Source organism: Myxocyprinus asiaticus, chromosome 13, assembly GCF_019703515.2.
Source record: "Myxocyprinus asiaticus isolate MX2 ecotype Aquarium Trade chromosome 13, UBuf_Myxa_2, whole genome shotgun sequence".
Classification (NCBI taxonomy): Eukaryota; Metazoa; Chordata; class Actinopteri; order Cypriniformes; family Catostomidae; genus Myxocyprinus; species Myxocyprinus asiaticus.
Genome location: NC_059356.1, coordinates 42,805,581 through 42,831,236, shown reverse-complemented (window position 1 = coordinate 42,831,236; position 25,656 = coordinate 42,805,581). Strand labels below are relative to the sequence as shown.

Genomic DNA, 25,656 nt, shown 5'->3' with positions numbered 1-25,656 from the left:
TTGACGTCATGAATGGATGGACGTCGTAGCGAGCCAATGAGAGACGAGTGGGCGTGACTAATGAGCGCACAGTTCACGCCCATTTGAATGGCTCTCCTCCATATGATTCCAGGAAAAAGGTATGAGCAAATTGTGTCAATTAGATTTATTTAAATATGCTTAACTTTTTTTAATTTTTTTTAATAAGGCATAAAATGTCTTTATTATAGAATAGTTGCTTCGCCATTTACCAAAGTGTATTGTTTAAAACAAAATTAATTGTAATGAAATGCTTTCCATTTAATCTGAATTTATAATATGTAGCAATTGTAGTTCTCAATTCAGTTTTATGGAACTTTTCCATACAACTGAAATGCGTAAATCTTAAAAACAGACTTATATATATATATATATATATTATTGTGGTTATATATACTTTTTATGGTTAGGGCCTATAATATATTATATTAATTTGCTAGTGCAGTATTAACAAATAAAATATCTTAACTAATCAGTAGGATTTATGGCATATGGATGCACATAATTATTTAAAATCTTTCAGTAGTTGTTTGTTTCACATATTTAATAATGATTTTGGTAACACTGTTCTATTCGTTAACATTAGTAAATGCTTACCATGAAATAACAATGAACAATAAATATATATTTTACAGAATTTATTACTTTTGATGAATGTGAATGTATACATTAACAATTGTTTGTTCATGTTAATTCGTAATGCATTATCTAATGTTGACATAACTTCAAATGTACTTTTACCATATACCATGTAGAATTGAACATTAAAAGGATAGTTCACTCAAAAATGAAACTTCTCTCATCATTTACTCACCCTCATGCCGTCCCAGATGTGTATGACTTTCTTGCTTATGCAGAACACATATGAAGATTTTTAGAAGAATATCTTCAGCTCTGTTGGTCCATACAATGCAAGTGAATGGTGACCAGAACTTTGAATCTCCAAAAAGCACAGCAGCATAAAAGTAATCCATCAAACTCCAGTGGTTTAATCCATGTCTTATGAACCGATCCAATTGATTTTGGGTGAGAACAGACCAAAATGTTACTCCTTTTTCCACTATAAATCTTGACATCAGCAGTCTACTTGGCGATCATGATTTCAAGCTTGACTGCACATCCTGTAGCGCCATCTAGCACTCCGCGCATGTGTCAAGTACTAGTAAGTGTCATCGAGCTTGAAATCATGATCGTGCCTAGAAACTGCAATTGCAAGCTGTTCAGTGAAAATGGAGTTATATTTTGGTCTGTTCTCACCCAAAACCGACTGGATCGCTTCAGAAGACATGGATTAAACCACTGGAGTCATATGGATTACTTTTATGCTGCCTTTATGTGCTTTTTGTAGCTTCAAAGTTCTGGTCACCATTCACTTGCATTGTATGGACCTACAGAGCTGAAATATTCTTCTAAAAATCTTCATTTGAGTTCAGCTGAAGAAAGAAAGTCATACACATCTGGGATGGCATGAGGGTGAGTAAATGATGAGACAGTTTTCATTTCTGGATTAACTATCCCTTTAACCAAGAAGATTAATAAGTGTTGTAAAACTATTGGTCATTGTTATTTCATGTTACCTAATGTGGTTAACTAGTGAATATAACATACAACCTTATTGTAAAGTGCTACCATTATTTATTTATCCTTTTTTAAGTAAAAGGTATATTTTAATTGCCTGAAAAAAAGTATTTGTCTATAGTAATTTTCCAAAGATCTGAAAAACCTTGCTTTTTTAAATCAGCAAATAAGTATATGCATTAAACTTTGCAGTCATAGTTTTGAGGTTTACCTCACTCTCTGCTGTGTCATGTTTAGAAAGAGAGCTATGGAGAAACCGCATAGTCATGAAATCAGACAAAAGAGCCGCCCACAACACAGCAACATTTTAAACTTTGTAACTTAATACAATTTAAAGCATAATACCCTTCATTTATAAAATACGTTAATACACACATTTTCAAAGTCACATTTTAGTGATGTTTCACCTCATATGGCTCTCATTACTGAGTCATGATAAACTATTGCGGATTTCTCTGTACAAAAACATGTCCAGTCATGGTTAGCATGTGCATGCAGGATCTACATCAACATTTTCACTTCCCATTTCACCAAATCTACCCTCTCAGTTGGGAAGGAGGGTGTATAAAAAAGAAGTGAGCTGACAGGGAGACCACATCATCACAAAAACTGTAGAAAGCACAGGACGGTAGATCTTCTGCAAGGAAGCACAAGGACATCTACGCCACAAGTAAGAAAATATCAATTCTTCATTTAACTCTCTTACTATAGACAGTATTCACACAGTATGTGATAACACATATCTATTGTTTTAGGGATGAACTCAATGAAAAGCAAACCAAGGGACGGCACTGACAGGTAAAAATGGCTTTTTATGTTCATTCAGTCACACACTGCCAAAAATCTTTTTCTTGATTGGTATTTTTGTCTCGTCTTGTTTTCCAGTAAAATATCTAAACATACTTAAAACAACATAAATTTACTTGACTAAGGAATAAGATATTTTGTCTTCTTTTCTGAGAAATCTAACTAGTGACGTTTATGCTCTTAGCAAGAAAAACTATTTGCCAATGGTGCAAAAAAGATAAACTTATTTAAAAAGGAAAACTAGTTTACTTTTCTTACCCCAATGGCCATTTTTTCCCCCTTCTTTTTCTTGTTTTAAGCATAAAGTTTGCAAAATTTTGTCAGATTTCTCTGAAAACAGTATTTCATATCTTATGCCATTTTGCTTGTCATGTAAATATATCTTGTTTTAAAAATATTTAGATATATTTACAAGGAAAGAATACAAAAATACTTAAGGAAATGATTTCTTTGCAATGCAAATAGGGCCTACAACTGCAAAAATTAGGTCTGAAGTATAAAAAATAACACAACAATTGTCAATTGTCTGTGTAGTGGAGATACTGTCACAATGTTTAAGATCCATCAAGATAAGTCGAACCAGTGGTGCTGACAAACTGCTGATAGGTAAACAGTAAATAAAAACAATGATTGGTTTAAAAAAATTCTCCTGTATTTTCTCCATAGTGATTTGTCTGAGCAGATAAAAGCAGCCACCAAAGACAGTCACATCAGAGCTGAAAACACACAACTGATGCTCAACTACCAGAAAGGACAGATCACACAAACACAGTATAAGGTACAACTACAAAACAACAATCAGGATGTGAACAGATAATTGTTACAGTAACATGCAAAACAATTAGATTAAGACGATAGAGGGGTTTAAATAAATGTTTATTGTAAAAACTGAGCATTGGCATTTTAAAACATTCTAAAAGTTACTAATAAAGAGGAACCAAAAATTACCATGGTAGTATGAAGGTTTTTGAACATGTAACATGGCAATATTAAGTATTTTTTATGTACATTTGGAGTACTATGTAAATATCATGGCACATGAATATGACAGTCATTCAGTACCATGATATGCCATCTGAATATTAACCTTTATTTAACCAAGAAGTCCCTTGAGATTAAATCACTTTTTCAAGGGAGACCTGGCCAAGAAAGCACACCATACAAGGTAAAAATGTTATAAGATCAACACAACAAAAACAGACATAAGACCAAAATAAGACACATTAATGAAAACAATGGACTGCAATTACAGAATCCAGCTCATGCATAGCAATTGCACTCTTCAGTCATACAATTTTTTATCAAAGATTTGAATTCACCCAAGGTAACAAAGTGATTAAGATGTAATGTGTTCTGGAGGGAATTCCAATGACCAAGGCGCAAAATAAGAAAAAGCTGTTTTACCAAGATCAGAGCAAATCCTGGGTACCCTGTAGAGCAGCCATCTAGAGGAGCGAGAATCTTAACAGCTATTAATGAGTGACAGAAGATTGCACAGATAAGGAGGTAGTGATGCCGTGATGCTGTCTCCTTAAGCTTAATGAAGGTGAAGAGACCAAATTATGAAGTACACAATGATGTGTACTAGACAATGAATTGCTTATAAAACGAAGAGAACAATGATACACAGAGTCTAGACGGCGAAGTATAGAGGAAGCAGCATGCATGTAAATAATATCTCCATAATCTAGAACACTTAAGAATGTAGCCTGTACAAGCTTTATCCTAGCTGCTAAATTAAGGCAGGCCCTATTTTGATAATAAAAACCCAGCCTAACCTTCAGCTTCTTCACTAGGTGTTCAATATGCACTCTAAAAGAGAGCCTATCGTCCACCCAGATAACCCAAAAAGATGATACTTTTTCAATTGAGTCCCCTCCTGAAGTATAAATGCCAACAATATCTGAGGTCTGGGAGTGGGCTCTAGAAAAGATCATAAATTTGGTTTTCTTAGCATTAAGTACCAGCTTAAGATCGTACAATGAGACTGATAAGGGCTGCGACTAACAACTGTTTTGATCATTTATTAATCTGTTGAGTTTTTCTTGGATGAATCGGATAAAACACTCCAAATTGTATTTTCTGTATGCTGTTCCACGTCTTGTCCAGTGCTCTCCTTCGAACAATGTGCAGATAGAAGGCTATAAAACTATACAAATTTAAGTTGAATTATGCTTTACATCGTGTGCAGAAAGGTTTAAAATGTAATATAACATTTCCTTCAACTGTACATACCCCCTCAACCATAAGTGCAATTTGTTCCATGTTTTTCCATTTATATTTTCTGTATTTCCAGGTTCTACTGTGTTCCCTGTATGAGATCTACCAAGCGCTTGAGGACGAGCTGGACAGGAACTGTGATCACCCTGCAGTTCAGCCCATCTACTTCCCTCAAGAGCTGGCTAGACTGGAGTCTCTGGAGCAGGACCTCGAGCACTTCTTCGGACCTCACTGGAGGAAGAGAGTAACAGTGCCTGCGGCCACACACAGATACACCCAGAGACTGAGAGAGGTGAGTCTATACTGATGAGCATTATACTGATAATTGACATTATCGGTAATGTACCACTATAATGCTTACTTAATCATTTTATCATTTATGCACCCTTGTGTTTTTCTAAACCTGTATGACTTTCTATCTTTTGTGGGACATTAAAGGAGAACTTTAGCAGAATGTTAATGCTGTTTTGTTTTTTTCTTCCATAAAATGAAGTGTCCACAGATTGGCAAGATCAAAAAGGTACAAACAAAAAAAGTACCATAAAACTAGTCCATATGACTTGTGTGCTATATTCAAACTCTGAAGTCAAACAAATGCTTTGTGTGAGGAACAGACCAAAAATTACGCTGTTATTCCCTGAAAATGTTCCCCCTTGACGCAGCTTATATTCAGAATTAACAACAAGCATGTTTACTTGCACGATCTTACATCGGTTATACTTAATAAGCCAAAAACATATGTGACCATGTTAACGCTCTTAACGGTTTTCCTTTATCAGAGTAAGGTCATAGACGTTTTAAGCAAAAACCGATTGGCACACGTAGATGTTTGTCCGTTACCCCGATTTCGTTTTGCATGTAAACACCTTTACCAGTATTCTTACCAGCTCATCTGATGTGCGCAAATGTTGTGCGCATGCCTGTTTAGGTTTTGGCATTAAAAGCAGAGAATAATCAGACAATTTCAAATCTGACGTAAAAAGAGTTTTCTTGCGTTGTCAGATTTGTTTTATATTTAAACTGATTTTAAGCTGAGGTTGTTATCAGCGTATTATTGGTGTGCATGTAAACGTGCTCAGTTATTATTAACGCCATTGGTTCTCACATCACAAGATTGCAATGGGGCGAGTTTTACAACTTAAATTTCGATTTGTCGAATGGCTTCAGAAGTCTTGGAATATAGCAAAAGATTCATGCAGACTTCTTTTATGCAGTGGCGTAGCCGAAAATTAGACACAGGCCCACCCAGAATATTAGAGATTATTCTTTGACTTCAAATATATTTGTATAAAACAGTAAAAAAAAAAAAAAATGCATAAATTCTCATTTCTGAAAGTGTGAAAGAACTGTTTGAATGCGCTGCTTCTCTGTTGTTAAAGAAAATTTGGTGAAAGAAATTTGGCCAAAAACTTCCATTTTTATTGAGGCCCACCCAAAAGTAATTTCCTGGCTATGTCCTTGATTTTATGCTGCCTTTTTGGGGCCTGACAGACCCTGGTTACTGTATGCTTTTGTAACCGGTCCTGCTTGATCCGCTCCGGGCGGGATTCGAACCAGCATTGCCGGCGAGCACACTAACGAGGAGGCTAAAGGCTACGGCCCCTACCATCAGTTGCTAGTGCACCTCTTAAGGCCAGGGGAGTGAGATTTACACATACCGCACAGCTATAAACTTCTCCTTTCGTGTTCCATGGAGGAAAGAAAGTCATATGGGTTTAGAACAACACGAGAATTGGTTAAAAGCCCTGAGGGAGTGACCCCTGGTCACCATGAAATTTTAGAATATAAAGTTTTGACAATCTCATTGTAACTCAGCCCCTTTTTTCCCCTTAGATTGGTAAGAACAGCCCGAATCTTCTAGTGGCACATGCTTACACTCGCTATCTTGGTGACCTATCAGGAGGGCAGGTACTGGGCAAAATTACTCAGAAATCTTTGGGATTGAGTGGCAACAAGGGAACTGCATTTTTCTTGTTTCCTGGAGTGACGAGCCCCAACAGATTCAAGCAGCTGTACCGGAGCAGAATGAACAGCATTGAGTTAACAGAGACAGAGAGACAGGATGTGCTGGAGGAGGCCACCAAAGCTTTTGAGTTCAACATTGAGGTGAGGACTGAGAATATGAGGCAGAAAGTTGTAGAGTAAGACCGTGAGTGTGTGGTGCAATGTGTCCTAGAAGTTATCATTTAGAGCTTTTTCTTCTAACTCAGGACAAATCTCTCTTTTTCTAATTTTGTCATAAACATGAATTTCACATTGTCTCCCAATTGTCATTACTATAATGTATTAGCATGTTCAACTTAAAGGTGCACTCAGTAAACACTGACACCTAGTGGTGCGGATGCAGCATTCTTCAAAATCAATAGTTTTCAGTTAAACATTGTAGAAAATAGAAATTCACTATTTAGTCAGCCATGAATATTTCAATCCATGAGTGAAACGTGCCCTTCAAGTGGAGTTGGAAATATTGTAATTACGAGTTCTGAGTCGTATTAACAAGTGGGAAAGTCGGAATTCTAGATGATTCCCGAGTTGGGACGTTAGAAGGGGTGTGTAATCATAAATGATGATGGGAAGCAATGATTTTGCAAAGTTATTTTGATTTCAGTGCTTCATTTTAATATTAATTTGTTATATGTGCCAGTCAACTAATGACCTCACGGTTTGTTTTAAGAAAATTAATTAATAATTTGTTAGATAACATGCATTAATACATCATATAGGTTGTGTAAAAGTGATTCTTATCCACTGGTACAACAGAAAAAGTGCTTTTGCCGTCGTTAATTGTGTATTTGTTTTAGTCTGGTGTCTTCCGTAGTTTGTTTCCCACTAGAATGTATGATGTACAAGCTTCCCAGGTGCACTTTAAGGCAGTAAAAATGTCCAATAACAGGGTGGTTACTGAGGTTCAGTGAGTAGTATTCGGATGGTCATGTGATCCGAACATGGCAGCCCCCATGAGGGGACCCTCTCCATGTAGAATAAAACAGCTTTTATAAGGTTACTGATGTGACTGAATCTTGTTCACATTTGAGTGCACATGATCTTTTTTTTTTTTTTTTTACATATTTTCAAAATTACAAGTAATTTCTTGAGAGTTCAACTTTTTTTAATGAGGAATAAACTACTGAGTGCACCTTAAGGTTCAATGAAATTCTCTTAAGTTTGTTGTTGATACAGGTATGCAAATACAGTAATAAAGCATTTCAAATCACTGTGTCCGGATGTTTAAGGACATACTTTTACGTGCTAATATTTTTTTTAAATAAGTATAAATAAAAATAGTGTAACAGCTACTATCATGGTGTATAAATACTTTACAATTTATATATTCTATCATATTATATATTACTGCATATATTAGCATTTCAGTAATAAGAACGAGATTTTATGAGATTCACCCTAATGCTTGTATTTGTGTTCTTTCCAAAAAGGTTTTCGATGATCTACAGAAAATGCTTAGCATCACAGAAGAAGCTTTTAGTGAGTATGGAATAAATATAGCAATTAAATACTGGACATAGTGGTAACCACATGGTGAACATTAATTGTGCTTTTTGTTCAGGTGAGAAAGGAAAAAACGTAGCATCCAGCACTCACTCAACAAACTTCTCCAGCTCTCCAGTGCTTCAGTTTGCATTAGGTGTGGGCGTTGCTTTGGCAACTGTTGGAATGGGAGTTTATGCTTTTTGATAATTTTAAAATGTTTAATGAATATTTTTTGCAACACTCCAATACCATAATAAATTAAAAGCTTAAGGTTAAATCTACAGACTGATCATCTTTAAACACTAGTCATTGCGGTTAAAAAATATGCACTCCATTTAAAACAAGAGGATTGATTTTTTTCCCTGTTTTAGAACATACTGTACATATAGACTGTTTAAAATGTCCTTAAATATGTGATTGTTTTCTATGCATTCTTGTGAAATGTAATAAATATATTGCACACTTAAAATCCAAAACAGACTTGTGCCTTTTAATCTAGAAGAGCAAGTCAGACATGAGAATTAATTTCCTAAATGCTTTTATTATGTTTCATTGTTTCCATATAAAATATGCCAATATCTTTGAGAATTAATTGACATTAAATTCATAGATTTCAGTTCCATTCAATGTTCAGATTTACTTGTCCATTTAAAAAAAAAAAATTGTTTTTTGAGGAACTGAAAACCTACATTGACAGCAAAATTCAGTAATGAATTATGGCAAAGTGATAACATAAGTAGATTCATACTTGACCCAATACTTCATAAGAATGATTTAAAAAAAAAAAAAAAAAAAGTCCAGCAAACTATGTACAATAAATCTGAAATGTATATTAATTTTACAGTGGTGTCCATCAAGATCAGCCTATATGTCTGCATTGTTGTTCATCAGATCTCGTGTTCCTTTTTTAACAATATGTGTTTAACAAACACACACAACCGCTCTCTTTACTTGACTCTGTAAAGCACCTTCCTCTGCATGCGGTGCTGCAGTTCACCCCTCCTCATCATCAGATGAAGAACCTTATGAATGGCATGTTCTGGGTACTTCTGCTCAGAGAGAGAAAAGAAGAGCATTTTACTGAAAATATGTTTTAATTCAAAGGGATGATACATGCCAGAAAAAACCCCCAGTGTGGATGTTTGAACTCCCTCTGCTTCCATTACATATCGCTAAATAGCTCAACAATTGAAAACGAGGGGAAGCTTGTGAAGTGCAAGATTGGTAATTGTGATACAGCTGCTGGAAATCGGTGACGCACCTGTTTGGTGAAGTCCTGTATGATGCTGTGCTCAGACACCTGGGAGCCAATAGCAAAGCGTCTCTTTAACTGTTTCTCTATGCGAGAGATCATCTCTTGATCTTCCTGAGAGGTGAATCCTTCAACACCTACAAACACACAGCACTAATAAATTAGACTACCAACAGGTTTAGTTTTAAATGTCAAAAGATAAAGGGATCTTTTATGGTTTTGCACTATTGCACATATTTCTGACGAGTACCTGAAAGACTGCCGGAGAGGGCTGCGTCTAATGTGGACACCTGGAATAGTCTCAAGGCTTCATCCACCTCTTCCTCTCCAGCGATTGGCTGCAGCTTCATCTTAGCGATTGACTCCGCAATGCGCACGACGGCCTCAAGCTGCCTGTGGAGGACAAAATAAAAATGATTAAACATCTATCTATTAGAGGTAGACCGATATATCTGTTTTTCCGATTAACCGGTGCCGATAGTTGCTTTTTGGAACCATTGTTTATCTGCAAATATCTTAGCCGATAGTTTATTTTTTTTAAATAAAAATGATTAAACAAGAATCAATCTATCTATCTATCTATCTATCTATCTATCTGTGATAGACCGATATATCGGTTTTACCGATTAATCTGTGCCGATAGATGCTTTTTGGAACCATCGGTTATCAAATCTATGCCGACGGTTTATTTTTTTAAATAAAAATGATTAAACACCAATCTATCTATTAATGGTAGACCGATATATCGATTTTACCGATTAATCAGTGCAGATAGTTGCTTTTTGGAACCATCGGTTATGGTTCACTATGCTGACAGTGTATTTTTTCACCTAATTTTTATTATTCCTCATCAGTAAACCTCATTTGGTGAAATATATCCATATAAAACTCTTAATTTGGTTCATATAGCCTATAAAAAGCTTCATTTGGTAAATACTTGGATATAGAGCATCGTAAGGCTGCAAAGTCTCTGTCATTTCAAAATAAAGAGTCCCCGGTGACTTGTTTATAGTTGAAAGTCCCGGGTAATGCACAAATCACCTTTCTGGTTTTTCTGGTCACCTTTTGAGATTTTGGTTGCACAATAAATTGCTTTTGGGATTTTATTCATTTTGGACTCTTGTAGCCTCAATGTCTGTTCCCGTCATAGTAAGGAAAGACTAAAAAATCTTTTTTAATCATATAAAAACAAAAAACAACTATCGGCCGTTTAATTCCACCACCTTTCTTATGGTATTGGCAAAATCCACTATCGGTCAACCTCTACATCAAATAATGATCTATAAAAATCTATGAAGTCAGTAGTTACCTGACAGTGATGGGGATGGACACACGTCTTTCACTCTCTCGCTCATGCTCCTTCGCTCCGCTCCTCATTAGCACGTATCTGTTCTTCAGCTTCTCTGCAGCAGCCGCAGACAGACGGGGCCCACATTTCCTGTTTGTTTTAAACTTGATGTCACTTGATGCATTTAATTTTGATTGTCAACACTAATTTAATGGTTTATCCAGTGAGGTCCAGACTTACGCTCTGGCATAGGCAACATATTTCTTCAGCATGGCCAGAGGAATCTCTCCCTCTACACCCTCAGTCTGGGTCTGGGCACTCAGGTGAACGTTCATAACGTGTCGAGCCAACGTCTAAATGAAAAACATGTGAATTAGCTCATATAAAATGCAACTTTCAACCAATCTGCGCTCAGGGTACTTTGCAACATAAGGAATAATCTAAGAAAGAGACCAGGTTAGAGGTAAATTTCACAATTTCCTGTAGAATTCCCAGACTCAAAAATATTGCAGACACAGCTCATCAGTCAGACTTGTAGTAGCTAACATAGCAGATTGGTTTATAGTGGTATTGTTGACAATTTCAAACATCATTCAATGGTGTGACATGCTATAACACACATTATTTTAAACATTTACTGATTCTTTAATTGTTATAAATGTGGTTTTATGACCCCATTTTAATTGAGACTACATGGAATATTTGTACTTTTAAAAATACATTTGTCACACTGTAGGACCATTTGAATTGAACTAGAGGGCAAAAAAGGGGATTAAAAAATAGTGAAAACATAAGTGGTGACCTAAATGCCCGAGTATACTTCATTTTCTGCGTTTCGTATCGGATTGTGCCCAGTCGACCATGTAGCATTATGTAAACTCTTTTGACCACAAGCGAATATGAACTACGCACTACAACTGCTTTGTGATACTCATTTATTACTGTCAACGACAGGCACATGCCCCGACGATGCACACAGACGAGGACTGTCCTGGGCCACTAGATTGTGCCGATGACGAAATTTGCATCACGCATACTGTGCACTTTCCGATCAGCAACGTGGACAACCGAAGCACGCTTTGGCCTTCAGATATATAATTTCCCTCATTCATGTAAACTTTATCCTTAAATCTTCATGTTGAATAAAAAGTTGACATGGACAGGTTATACGTCAACAACCCATTTACAATAACTACTCCCCAAGTTCAGTTTTACAGAAATCGAAGACCTGTGATAGTCTCATTCACCCACCATGTCTCGCTGTTGGTCGTGCTGGTCTTTGATAATGAAGATCATGTCAAATCGAGACAGGATAGTGGGCATGAAGTCAATGTTATCCTCTCCCTTTGTGTCATCCCAACGTCCAAACACAGAGTTGGCGGCGGCCAGCACAGAGCAGCGAGAGTTCAGGGTGGTGGTGATGCCAGCCTTTGAGAGAAAACACAATGAAGTTTGTTACTAAAAACCATAAACGTTGAAACAGCAAGGACAAGAAACAATGATGTAAAGTTTAAGACTTTCTGTTTGATTAGTTGGCAAACTTCTATTGATCGCTGCAACAATTAGGTGAAGAATGTTGTTGGTACCTTTGCAATAGAGATGGTCTGCTGCTCCATAGCCTCATGGATGGCAACTCTGTCATCCTCTCTCATCTTTCAAAGAAAAAATAATCGTTAAAATACTTCACAGAACAAAGTACAAGCACTTCTGACTCACCACATTACTGGAAGGAAACTAAGCATAAATCAAGACACAAGTCGATTTCATGTACAGTACATAACTAAATTCTGGAAGACTCTCTGAAGCCCAACCTTGTCAAACTCATCGATGCACACCACTCCACCATCAGCAAGCACCATGGCACCTCCCTCCATAATGAAACCACGAGTGTTGGGGTCTCGCAGCACTGAGGCGGTCAAACCGGCGGCACTGCTGCCCTTACCAGAGGTGTACACCTAACAGAGAGAACGAAAGATGTTAACTGTAACACAGATTCTCCATTATAGGAAACATAGCAACTAATACACCAACATTAAAAACATTGGACTCTAGGCCACAAGTTTAAATCTACAGAACAACACCACCTGCATTACAACATTAGTAGCAAACGTTGCAATTACATATTAACCAAGACATTTTAATTTGGAGATCCTTACTCCGATTGGAGAACATCTCTCCACAAACTTCAGCAGCTGAGACTTGGCTGTTCCTGGATCACCGAGCATCAGCAAATTAATATCTCCTCTGCGTGTCAGTCCATCAGGCAGCCTATCATGGGTCGTATGAACAAAATGGCAAAGGAAATGGAAACAACAGTGAGCTAAACATCAATGTCTTGTTTCAGTCCAAAGTGGTCATTTCAATCAGTTCTCTCACCTCTTCCTGGAGCCTCCAAACAGAAGGCATGCAATGGCCTTCTTCAGATCATCACTTCCATAGATGGATGGGGCGAGAGAGCGAGCAAGGGAGTCGTAGACAGAGGGGGAGGAAGCCAGAGCCCTCAACTCCTCTTCTTCCTGAGGGGCAACTGAACCCGAGGCTCCACGACCTGAAGACGACACCAAAAGAGTGATGCATTTCTCAACATAAGACTTCATATAATAATTCCGTAATACTTCGCTCATGTTCACCTGCTCCTTCAGTATCCACTTCAATGCCAACGACACGCAGATATGCTGCTCGGATGCCCACACCTGCCCCTTTATCACGGCCTTTGGCCTTGGTTTGCGCCACCTTCTTGATGGAGTAGATGCCCATGACGGTTACTCTGTTTCCGGGTACCACACGGTCGCACAAGTATCTGGGAATGACAAAAGACAAGCATGAGACAGATATAGGTAAAACGCATCAAGTGTTGACTAGTTAGTTCTTTATTTGCATATACGTACCGGTCGCAGTAGAGCTGCATGTGTCGTGGCATCTCTCCATGAGGAACGGCATCAGGAGCTTCCTGCAGACGCAGAGTTTGGAAATCCACGCACACGCACCGGTCTGGAATGATGAAATACGGATCCATAGGACACTTAACACGACCCGCCTGTTCGCTGTGGGAAAATAAAGACAGAGCTTAAGAAATTATATAATAGGAACGGAGTCAGAAATTAACTTTTATATCAAGGGGCAATATTTGCCTCCAGGATTTGATTTTCAGGGGCATTTTTACTTTTATGAGGGCATAATTTTTTCTAATCATTTAAAACAAACTATGTCTCATCCGTTTGTCAAATACTTCAATTTATCCAATTTATTGTTTAATACTTAGGATAAGATTACCTCTTATCCCAAGTATTAAAATCAACATTCATTCAAATTTTATGCCTTAAGTATGACTGGGAAGAAATATAGATTTTCCGATGCATCGTGATCTTCATTTGAATGATCTCGATATCGATTCTTAAAATCCAAGATCAATCTTTTACTCAATGCGCAACGCTCCACTACAATGAGCATTAACAACTAAATTTCGCAATGTACGACTAAAAACTCACTTGCCAGTGGCTGGTAAATGTTCAGATTTCACTCGCCAGGGGGGCCTGGGTAGCTCAGTGGTAAAAGACGCTGGCTACCACCCCTGGAGTTCGCTAGTTCGAATCCCAGGGTGTGCTGAGTGACTCCAGCCAGGTCTCCTAAGCAAGCAAATTGGCTCAGTTGCTAGGGAGGGTAGAATCACATGGGGTAACCTCCTCGTGGTCGCTATAATGTGGTTCGTTCTCGGTGGGGCGCGTAGTGAGTTCAGCGTGGATGCCGCAGTGGATGGCGTGAAGCCTCCACACGCGCTATGTCTCCATGGCAATGTGCTCAACAAGCCACGTGATAAGATGCGCGGGTTGGCGGTCTCAGAAGCAGAGGCAGCTGGGATTTATCCTCCGCCACCCGGATTGAGGTGAATCACTACGTGACCACGAGGACTTAAAGCTCACAGGGAATTGGGCATTCCAAATTGGGGGAAAAAAATAAAAATAAAATAAATAAATTTCACTCGCTAGTTGTCCTCAGTGCATGTTAAGAAAAAAAGTTTGATTCCGTGTAATGCGTGTCCAAAGACGAGTTTCCCTCAACTCATCTGTCATTGAATAATGTCTCTTTTAATACACTTTCTGTTCTCTACAGTCAGTGGTTGATCAAAAACAACAAAAAAATAACCATTTAATTCTAATCGCACATGGCACAGATGAGATAAAGCTGTTCGAGTCTCTCTAGTTAACATGCACTCATTTACAGATGCTATTTTCATAAATATCGGTTTTCTTAAAGAGACAGTACCAGTTTTAGCACGTATTCAACACATCAATGTAAAACACTTGTTAATAGTACAAATTATGCATTTAAACAATAAACATGTAGAAAAAGATTAAATGCAATATAAAATAATTTATTGATTGAATACATGGATTTGTTCATTTTCATTTTTTGCCCCCATATTTTTCAATTAGGGGACATTTTTGGTGGCATTTTTGCCCAAAGACCCCCTTAATTTCTGACCCTGGAAAGGAAAATGTTTATTCTCTCTTTTTAGACCTAATGAAACTCTTTTGGCAATGTTTGCAGGTGTTTTAAGAATCTTTTTTTTTTCCTTTGAATTTTTATCCCCTTTTCTCCCAATTTGGAATGCCCAATTCACACTACTTAGTAGGTCCTCGTGGTGGCACGGTTACTCACCTCAATCCGGGTGGCGGAGGACAAGTCTCAGTTGCCTCCGCTTCTGAGACCGTCAATCCGCGCATCTTATCACGTGGCTCTTTGTGCATGACACCGCGTAGACTGACAGCATGTGGAGACTCATGCTACTCTCCGCGATCCACGCACAACTTACCACGTGCCCCATTGAGAGCGAGAACTACTAATCACGACCACGAGGAGTTTACCCCATGTGACTCTACCCTCCCTAGCAACCGGGCCAATTTGGTTGCTTAGGAGACCTGGCTAGATTCGAACTTGTGACTCCAGGGGTGGTAGTCAGCGTCAATACTCGCTGTATATCTTAATATCTTAATACATTTGGTGAAATACTCACGTGTTACATTTGCGGGGCAGAGCATAGCCCTGCAGACCCGGTGGCAGAGGAATGTTACTGATAACTGCCCTGCAACCACGGCACTGAAGACAAACTCTGGTGGCCTTGGCCCTCACTGCCGTAGATGATATGATTATACCGGGAATCTTGACGAGACGCGACACCTGCTCCGACTGCAAAATAATGATATAGAAACAAACATAAGAAGGTTATTAGAACAATCAGAAACTAGAGGAACACATATGCTACTCGTACCTTTCATCACAAGGGAATAAAAGTAGCTTTTAAAGGCCATACACACTACTTTGTCAAGTATCTTCTGAATTTGCTTTACATCTGTCTTAGCAATACATGGATGAACAGTTCAGTTTGCTCACTTTCAGATTGCGGATGGAGGCCGGGTGGGCGTCGCTCTTCAGCATGACCTGTATGTCCTGTACAGTCTCTTCTCCGACTGGCCGCGGGCGTGTGACCTCGTCAGCCACTTCCTGCGCTGCCTCCTCCAACTGCCAATCACAAAGCAACATCAGTGATCTCAAGTCTAATAAACAAATGATGCTCAAACATCAAGTTTCAGAAAACTCGATTTAAAAAGCACCACCACACATAAGTAGGCCTCTATATTCCTCATATTTTGGACAGAGGTTTATTCCGTTTTATAAAGTTTAGGCATGTCCTCACCAAAGGAAGGTTCTCGTTGGGCAGTTTGTACAGACAGTCTGACAAATCTTCATCAAAACTGGACAAGTCCTCCATTTCCACCTCAATCCAGTACTCTCCCAGTGTGTAGTGCCTCTTGAGTTCATCTCTGTGGGGCAAAATGAAATTATACCAAATAACAGTTTTGAAAGGTACATTTTCATTGATCCATTGTTCCATTTCATTAATGAAATTCTCACAACTTGATGCGATCACTTCAAAGCAGCGCTGGGGAGTGCGATTTGATTTGAATTAAACGGTTCGTTCGAACAGTTCGTTTCACTGAACCGAGCAAATGATGAAGCGATTCGTTTTCATCATCATTGAAGTGTTCTTCTCAGAAGTTCTGAGCCAGAACAGAAGCCTTTTATCGTAGTCTTAATTGTAGTTAAAATATTTGGTGAGATATCGCTATTTGTTATCAGTTTAGGTTTTAGATTGTGGGACTGTATAAATATAAACTTGTTTTTGCGTTTAATGCTGTTACTTCGGAGACCTCCATATTTTTTTCTGAATGCTAGATAAAATTAAAAGCAGATGTGTCAAATATCTTGCGGTTTATAGTTCAACACACTTACTTTTGAAGTGGAATAAATAACGAACGCTTCGCGAATCGGTTCAAATGAATCATTTAAAAGAACCGGTTCACAATAACAATTCGCTCGCAAATCGCTTCAAAAGTCTACAGCAAAGTTATGTATTAAGGGGAAAAGGTAACTTTAGGTGAATATAACTGACATTTACAAGCAATACGTAATAATAATAATAAAAAATTATATATTATATATGTAACCAAATAACAAGTTCATTGTGCAAAATACTTCAGAATCGCCGAGTTGTGATAAAGAATCACCTAGATGCAACGATGGTTATAATACCTGTATTTGTAGGTGAACCCAGTGCGATCGGTACCGATTCTAAACTGCCTCAAAAATTCACGAAATCTCTTTTTGATCTGGCTGCGTTTCAGGACACCCTCATCACCGATGGCTTCACCTCCACCAAAGCTATCACTGTAATAAACTCCTGGGTCATCAAATCCTGACATTCTTCAAATATTCAGCAGCAAATCCCTTGTAATAAAAGTTAAACTAGAGCTGAATAAATAAGCGTTGTATTTGGTAAATAATTGCTATTCTTTTTTTAGTCCGGATCGACAATGTGTTCTGCCCCACCAGACCACGCACTGACTTTCGCGGGAAAATGTTTAGCCCTGCCTGGCGCTAAAGTCAGACTCCGCCCACACTCGCTTCTCCGTGCCGCGTATTGGTCGGAAATCCGTTACGTCTGCAGACGTCACTAAAAAGGAGGCTCTAAAGTGGCATAGTGGCGGGAAATAAACAAAGCGGAGTGCAGCGACCCGGAACTTGTAGTTCTAATTTGGCGCGGAATTTCAGGATTGTTGAAAGCGGAGTATTCACTTTTCCGTTCAATCAATAAATAAATAAATACACACTTATTTATGTGAAAACCACATTGAGTAAATGTTTATAATAGTAAATAACATAACATCGATGTTGAGAGGGTTTATATGTATTATTTTGTCCAATGGTCAAATAACTAATAATTTTCCAAAACTCTTTAATAGTGGTGAAAATAACACTGAAAGAGTATTATTGTTTTTTTAATCAACATCAAAAATTTTAAGACAAATTTATATGACTATATGGGAAAGTGTACTGTATACATGTCCAGTAACTTGTCACCATTTCTTTAACATTTTCACCATCTTTAATCTCTTTTGCCTTCACTAGTTCATTCTTAATGGCCCTGAGGTGTGACAAATACATTTTAAAAGTGCATAATATTATACTGTATATCTGCATGCATAATAAATACACAAAAAATAGCTAAATCCTCTTTTAAATTATTTTAGATGGAGTATAGCAGTCACAGGACATGTCAACTACCCAACTGTGAATCATCAGTGAAGACATTACATGACATTATCTTTTTAATTTTAATTATGAACAGTTTGCATGATCTATACAAAGCACACACTTGCACATAATGCAAAATGCACGTCTCAACTGAAATAAAGTCTAGATGCTTTGGTGTATAGCTGCTTTAAAAGACACCGGCTATAAAAAAAACCAGACAAGCGACTATGAATCATAACAAAAGCATTTATATTGTTAATGCTTAAAATGTACAAATACCCTCTGACTTTCATTTTTCTCAGTAGCAATATAAGCATTTTTTTATTTATTAATTTTTTGCTAAGATATGTAACTTAAACCTCACTCTAACAGCTCATTCCATAAACTGCTCCTTTGTCATTTGCTCACAGTTCACCCTGTTCTCTCTCTGACATTAGGAAATGACACCATGCTTTCTGCCGGTCTGTATGAAGGCATCTACGGTACGATCAATGTCATCATCAGTGTGAGCTGCAGAGATCTGGACTCGAATGCGGGCTTTTCCTTTGGGAACAACTGGGTAAGAGAATCCAATTACATACACTCCTGGGCACAGAAAGAGAAAGACATAATCAGGCTGCTGGGTTTGAGCAATTACAATTTTAGACTTGATGTCCACCTGACAAAATTGTCATCATTTGCTCACCATCATGTTGTTCCAAACTCGTATGACTTTCTCTTCCGTAGAACACAAAAGGTACATTTTTTAAGAATGTGTTAGCTGATCTTTTCCATATAATGAAAGTGGACTGGGGCTGTCAAGCTCCAAAATGAATCTAAATGTCCTAGCTCAAATATGTGTAAAGGCCGTGACACATAAAGCCGATGGTCGTCCATTGGTCAATGTCGGGCTGTCGTTGCCATCTGTCGGCCTAGTTTTTGCTGTGTGTTCCGCACCGTTGGCACTAGTTGGACCCACGTCGGCAGCTTTTCGGCCGATTGAGCATGTTGAATCGGTGGCGGAGCCCATCGTTGAGATAGATCAGTCTGATTGGCTGTTCAGCTTAGTGAACCAGTGCACGAGAAGAAAAATGGAAGTGACGAAAGCATACAAATGACGAAGTCAAGAGGGCACACACACAGAAGGCTCTTCTCATTTTTCATCTTCATCTCATCTGAGCATTCGTCTGTGGTGAGCGAGATTTGTGTGAAAATGGTAAGCAAGCGCTGCTTTGTTTACGGTTTGTATATCCGCAGTCCTAGCTCTTCTGGTTTCCCTTTTTGAACATATGTGCTAGTTGGCTGTTGGGTGTAGTCTTTGCGGTGTGTTCAAGAGCAACTTTTTGGCCCAGACGCAGGCGACACCACAGTCAGCTTTTGTCGCTGCTAGTTCTTTGATGTCGGTTTGGTGTGTCCGGGCCTTTACAGTGGCATTTTTGTCTTGAAAGCTAAAGTGGATGGCAATATTTTCAGTGATAAGGACTTCCATTTCGAAGACATGAAATACAGCACATTGTAATGTAATTGTATGGAAAACAGTTACCAGGTTATTTTTCAAGTTCACCTTTTGTTTTCCACGGAAGAAATAGTCACACAGGTTTGAATGACTGACAGGATTTTCATTTTTGGGTGATTCTTAAGTACCAGTTACGAAAAGCTATTTGTTTCACAAAGGTGATGTACAATATAATGTGGTAACTAGTATGAATGAAAGTTATACACAGTACAGTGATGAAACCTAAAGCCTCACCCAGTTTTAGCATGTCATCAGCCATAAGAGAAGCCAGACGAGCGTCTCCCAGCATCACAGGACAGATTGGATGAGCTGTGCCAGAGATGGTAAACCCTGCCTGGGTCATGTTGTTTCTGAACCTTTGGGACAGAAGACCAACAATAGACCATTGTTAGTATTTCTGTCGAGGTGAACAATTTTCTATAGAACTTACATCACCAGCACAAAATGTTATTCTTAACAGCATCCATATCCATACAGGAACACTGAACCAGCGAAATTCAGATGAAATTTTGATCAGCTGCTGCTTTGAAAAGCCAACATGGTAAGCCTGCTTATCTATTGTACACAAAAGATAAATGCAGAAACACAAGCTGAAGGGTGTAACTGAGTCCACAAATACCAGAAAACTGCTTTCCTGTCCTACCTCATGGTTTTGGCTGCCATACTCTGAGCAATTTCATTGGATGCCAGTAACAGTTCCACAGCACGAGTAGCACAGCCCACCACAGGAGGGGGGAGGGAGTTAGAGAAGAGGTACGGACGAGACCGCTGCCTCAGTAGGTCAATTAAAGCCTTAGGTCCAACTGTGTAACCACCTGACAGAATATAAGAAAAGTTTAAAAGCTAATTTATATACATATACATTTCTTTGTCCAAAATGTCTTCAATGTCTATTATTGGTCTCCTAAAGAATATACAGTATTTCAGATGTCAGAAGTACACACCAGCAGCTCCTCCTAGTGCTTTTCCCAGAGTGGAATTCACAATGTGCACTCGGTTCATTACCCCCAGCAGCTCATCAGTTCCTCTGTGGGAATATAATATAATATAATATAATATAGTATAATATAATATAATATTAAAAAAAATAAAATAAAAAAAAGTATATATATAAATTGTCTAAAATTAACAGTAAGGCAAGAAACATACTTTTGCAAGTATGCAGATGCAGATACAAGCGCATGCACAACGCATTGTCAAGGCGCAGTCCGGTTGAACATACATAAGCAACCTAATCTCATAGAATAAAAGTTACTATAACTAAATTTTTGCAAACTGAGTTTTACGTACCACATTCTATGTTTTGAAGCAGTTTCCTGATTAAATTAACACTAGAGGCGCTACAACAACTGTGTGTTTTATATATTTTTGACAGTTGATTATGACTTGACTTTATAAAAACACTTATTTTCCACACTATTATAACTTTCATCTGAGATTCATCTTAAAAATCTGATTACGACACCATTTCACTTGCTTTAGGCGCCCCTCGCCGGACATTTCCTTGAGAAACTGCAGCAAAACGTGTAATGAAGCACAATTACATACATTTTATGAGATCTGGTTGTACATAATGTGCAAACCTCAGTACTCAAGGGGGTGTTAGAGTTACCTTCAAAAGTCTGTGCTATAAAATGTGTTGTGTTATTACTCAGATGCTAAAAATATATTGACCTTAACTAGCTTGCTCGGCAAGATTCTGTTTAAACTGTTGCTTTGCCATAACAGTAGTAGACTTGAAAGAGAAAACTCATTGTAGAAGCGGATAGTTCACGCTAAAAATTGCTATAGCACCGCTTGTGGCAATGTTGAGAACGCAATGCGTATTTGTGTTGTGTTTTGAATTGCGTTCTGACACAATTCTGAACACAACGACACACACACAAAATAAAAACAGCTAGCATAGCTATAAGCGTCTGCGTACTTACATAGAGGCTAAATGTAATATAATTTTATTATTAAATGTATCGTCATACATTTAGTATTTATGCTGAATGGTAATGTCAGCTAAACGTTTGCTATAAAAACTTAAAAGATGAGGGAACTTTAGACTTGAAGTTCAACTTTGTGTGAAACTGATCACACAGTGATGATTAAAGATAGTCGTAATCTAGCAGGTACAACCAAGTATTTGTTTGCTTTTTTTGTTTGCTCACCGGCCACGGGGACCCATGAAGCCTGTGGCATGACACTCATCGATGAAGACCAATGCTCCGTATTGCTCAGCTAAATCACAGATTCCCTGTAGAGGAGCCACATCACCGTCCATGGAGAACACCCCATCGGTGACCACCAATCTCAGACGAGACGACTGTCGGTTTAAAAAAAAGACCAGTGGCAAAGTGAATTTAAAATTATATTAAAGATGATCTATTTTTAATCAAACAAATTTTACCACATGTCACTGACTGCAACTTACCTGAGATTCTTTCAGCCTTTCCTCCAGGTCATTCAGGTCCATGTGCTTGTAGCGGAACCTCTTGGCACGACACAATCGAATGCCATCGATAATGGAGGCATGGTTTAGTTCATCAGACAACACGGCATCGTCAGGACCCAACAGGACCTAAAGCATAGCGTACAAAAGCATTGTTATGATGCATTAGGTGGAGGAACAATTTGCTTCTATACATTATATGAATGTGGGTGATCATCACCTCAAACAGACCAGCATTGGCATCAAAGCAGCTAGCGTACAGAATACAGTCTTCTCTTTCATGGAACTGGGCGAGTTTCTCCTCCAAGTTCTTATGTAGGCTCTAGAGAACAGAAAGGTATACAATAATAACTCAGTGGGGTTTCAATTCGCATTGCTGGCTGTGAATTGATATACAGTATTTTTCCTCACCTGGGTGCCACAGATGAAACGAACTGAACTGAGGCCCGCTCCATACTTCTTCAGGGCATCTATACCCGCTTGTACCACCTCCGGATGACTGGATAAACCCAAGTAGTTATTGGCACAAAAATTCAATATATCTACAACAAAAACAGACACATATGAGTCATTAGAAGATAAAACAAAAGCAAAATGATGTTGATCTCAGAGCTTTTTAATCTATTCTTCATTTTAGCCACAAAATGAAAACCACACAAAACTGGATCCTGCATTGAATTCAGGAAGAAATCGCAGTCGCATAATCAATGACAAGCGCGATTCCAAGGTGGCATTTTTCTCCTCTAACATTACATTTTTACTCCACTGATGGTAAGGTTTAGCTTTGGGGGTACAGGTTATAAAATATGCATTCCTCTTCACTGTATTACAGCCTGTACAGCTGTAAACAACTCGCTTCACAACTCACTTTTGGCGCCCCCAGTGGATATTTCACCTGGATAAAAGAGCAACACTTATCGCTCTAGCCAATGGGGGCACTGTTTTGAATTTCGGTAAGCACGGACTGATCTTAGCTAAAGAAAAGTCAACCTACAGTTTCTGATTGCACTGTGAGATCAGTCTGCAGAACTATAAAAAAAAATGTACGATTCTTCAAAGCAGGGCTCAACAATAAGCATGGCCCACTGGCCTGGGGCCACTGTGAAGTGGATTAAGGCCAGTTGGCAAAACTTCCACTTGCTCTATAAGGCCATTGCTTTGTTGTCGCTAAATGCTACATTGTTGATCTTCTAAATGTTTTTATGCCTTGTAAACGTAAACATTTGTATTTATTAAAACATTTATCACCAAGGTAACATTATCTAGCTGGATAACATAGATTGGGTTTTATCAGAATTGTAAGAATGATTTGTGATGGTCTTAGAGACCTCAGTAAGATGTCTTACCATTAAAAATATCAGTGACGCATGCACAGAGCACTAGATGGCTTATAGAAGTGTAATCAAGCTTGAAATCATTAATTGTGCCTAAAGACTGCAATGGCAGATTTACAATGGAAAGGAGTTACATTCTGGTCCGTCTCACCCAAAACCGATTAGGTCGCTTCAGAAGACATTGATTAAACTGCTGAAGTCGTATGGATTACTTTTACGCTGCCTTTGTGCTTTTTGGAAAAAGTTTTGGTTACCATTCACTTGCATTGTATGGACCTACAGAGCCGAAATATTCTTCTAAAAATCTTCATTTGTGTTCAGCAGATGAAAGAATGTCATACACATCTGGGATGGCATGAGGGCGAGTAAATGATGAGAGAATTTTCATTTTCAACGTTGAGCCCTGTCAAAGTACCATTTCAAATGGGAATGCATTAACATGTCCATGAACTTTATTTTTATGAACGTCACGATTTGGCTTTTTTAATTTAAATGAATGTAGAAGGGAAATTTTGGTGCCGTTTTCACCTTTATAAATCACCTTTTTGCCTCATTAGGGTCCTGAAACAACTGAATGTAGTAAAGTACATGTAATTCATGCAGTGTCTCCATTTATAAGAGATCATACACCAGCAACATGTCTAGTTATACAAGAAAAATGTTTTAGGTGAAATACGTCACAATCAGTGTTGGGTAAGTTACTCTAAAAAAAGTAATTAATTACTAACTACTAGTTACATCTACTACAGTGTAATTAGATTACTGTACTAGTTACTCTGTCTGAAAAGTAATTGCATTACTTATTACTAATTACTTTCTAAAACCCTGATCAACCTCGACCAGATGAAAAATACAAGGATAGACACGAAACTGTTCTTTTAATTCTTTCAAATAAATCATATAAAATCAAATAAATTATTAATGAACTGGCCAAAGAATTTAAGGGGGCAGCGTTAAATTAGAAAACATACATTTTAACATTAGACGTTAAATTTCGATTTTAAATGCACTATTGTTTTATATAGAATTTTTCTATAGTCTATACAGTATTTAACACAATTACATCAGAAGTAACTGAAAAATTAAGAGTAATACCTTACTTTACTTGTCAATGAAAAAGTAATTACAGTAATTAATTACTTAGTAATGCATTACACCCAAAACTAGTCACAATGCAAGACAAGTCAACTTCCCACAAGTACTTGATGCCAATATCCCAAACACTTCCCCAAAAACAATTAACTGTATGTCTCCCTTGCAATGCCTTTGACTTTTAAGACTAAAATTGACTAAAATTGATAAAACTGACTTTGCAAGCTGCTGGGATACTTCTTTAGGTCAGGTCACAAGTGCATCCTAAATGTTTAACACCCTTTTTTATCAGACATTTGTTGGTGTATGTTTTAATACATTTGATCTGGCCTGGTACCTCTTGATTAAACAGACTGTTGCTCACCGCCTTTGCTGCCCTCCAAGTTGATATGAGGACCCTGTTTGGACGTGATCACTCTCTCCCCCTTCCATGTGCCCGCAGCACGGATACTGTCCAGCTCGTTTTCCAGAACAGACAGCGCTTGGCTCGCAGCGGTATAATGTCTTTTTGTATGTTTAGTACAGGACTGTAAAACACTCCTAAACGGAATACTGAGTCGATAAACAGCGGTGCGGAGTGACATTTCTCCTCCACTATCAAATAATAAACGACTACAAGAGAAGTATGGACTGACAGCGAGCGATGTTGATAGCGGATATATGTAGTTGTGAATGCTTAGAAAAATCAACCAATCAAATGTTCGCATAGGCGGGAGATGCGGTTTTTATCCAATAGCAGAGCAGCTGAGGTTATTTGCATTTAAAGAAACAGTGTGCTGGATTTTTAAGAGTGACGCTTGTGTAACAAGGGTAATACAAGCCGTAAATATCAATATAAATTCAGATTCAAAATTGGGTTGCTCCTTATTGCAACTTAAGCAGGGTTGCCAACTTAGCAACTTCGTCACTAGATTTAGCGACTTTTTGACACCCTATGCGAGTAAATGTGCCATCTAGCGATTAGCGACAATTTTAGTGACTTTTCACAGCCCCTAACCACAACCTCCACAGTTTTAGCAATAAATGCATTGAGTTAATATGCATTATTAATAA

General features: G+C 38.1%; 3 protein-coding genes across 3 annotated transcripts; 1 reads left to right on the top strand and 2 right to left on the bottom strand.

The window, feature by feature from the left end:
• Nucleotides 1-2,136: 2,136 nt before the first annotated feature.
• Nucleotides 2,137-8,510, top strand: LOC127450044 (heme oxygenase-like). The gene is made up of 7 exons (XM_051713755.1): nt 2,137-2,266; nt 2,352-2,394; nt 3,070-3,181; nt 4,700-4,915; nt 6,457-6,729; nt 8,058-8,106; nt 8,189-8,510. The coding sequence occupies exons 2-7, from the start codon at nt 2,354-2,356 to the stop codon at nt 8,314-8,316; spliced, it is 819 nt and encodes a 272-aa protein (XP_051569715.1). The 5' UTR covers nt 2,137-2,266; nt 2,352-2,353; the 3' UTR covers nt 8,317-8,510.
• Nucleotides 8,511-8,649: 139 nt separating this feature from the next.
• LOC127450019 (DNA replication licensing factor mcm5-like) lies at nt 8,650-17,775 on the bottom strand. The gene is made up of 16 exons (XM_051713717.1): nt 17,244-17,775; nt 16,348-16,474; nt 16,044-16,172; nt 15,667-15,839; nt 13,541-13,696; nt 13,283-13,452; nt 13,029-13,200; nt 12,809-12,920; nt 12,464-12,607; nt 12,239-12,304; nt 11,904-12,080; nt 10,893-11,005; nt 10,674-10,802; nt 9,615-9,757; nt 9,374-9,501; nt 8,650-9,161 (listed from the first exon to the last, which is right to left on the bottom strand). Exons 1-16 carry the CDS (start codon nt 17,411-17,413, stop codon nt 9,060-9,062), a joined length of 2,211 nt encoding a protein of 736 aa, XP_051569677.1. The 5' UTR covers nt 17,414-17,775; the 3' UTR covers nt 8,650-9,059.
• A 531-nt stretch (nt 17,776-18,306) lies between these two features.
• Nucleotides 18,307-25,401, bottom strand: LOC127450032 (2-amino-3-ketobutyrate coenzyme A ligase, mitochondrial-like). The gene is made up of 9 exons (XM_051713738.1): nt 24,968-25,401; nt 22,589-22,719; nt 22,398-22,499; nt 22,160-22,306; nt 21,897-22,051; nt 20,685-20,767; nt 20,384-20,555; nt 19,975-20,096; nt 18,307-18,830 (listed from the first exon to the last, which is right to left on the bottom strand). Exons 1-9 carry the CDS (start codon nt 25,308-25,310, stop codon nt 18,679-18,681), a joined length of 1,407 nt encoding a protein of 468 aa, XP_051569698.1. The 5' UTR covers nt 25,311-25,401; the 3' UTR covers nt 18,307-18,678.
• Nucleotides 25,402-25,656: the final 255 nt, after the last annotated feature.

Coding starts and splice junctions, on each gene's coding strand:
- LOC127450044 (XM_051713755.1), top strand. CDS start 2,354: ATGAACTCAATGAAAAGCAAACCAAGGGACGGCACTGACAG. Junction 4,916..6,456: donor ACACCCAGAGACTGAGAGAG/GTGAGTCTATAC, acceptor TTTTCCCCTTAG/ATTGGTAAGAACAGCCCGAA. Junction 6,730..8,057: donor CTTTTGAGTTCAACATTGAG/GTGAGGACTGAG, acceptor CTTTCCAAAAAG/GTTTTCGATGATCTACAGAA.
- LOC127450019 (XM_051713717.1), bottom strand. CDS start 17,413: ATGTCAGGATTTGATGACCCAGGAGTTTATTACAGTGATAGCTTTGGT. Junction 13,201..13,282: donor AGTGGATACTGAAGGAGCAG/GTGAACATGAGC, acceptor TGTCGTCTTCAG/GTCGTGGAGCCTCGGGTTCA. Junction 12,921..13,028: donor TTTGGAGGCTCCAGGAAGAG/GTGAGAGAACTG, acceptor GACCCATGATAG/GCTGCCTGATGGACTGACAC.
- LOC127450032 (XM_051713738.1), bottom strand. CDS start 25,310: ATGCGAACATTTGATTGGTTGATTTTTCTAAGCATTCACAACTACATA. Junction 22,720..24,967: donor CTTGGAGGGCAGCAAAGGCG/GTGAGCAACAGT, acceptor TTTTTGTTGTAG/ATATATTGAATTTTTGTGCC. Junction 22,500..22,588: donor GTTTCATCTGTGGCACCCAG/GTGAGGAAAAAT, acceptor TCTGTTCTCTAG/AGCCTACATAAGAACTTGGA.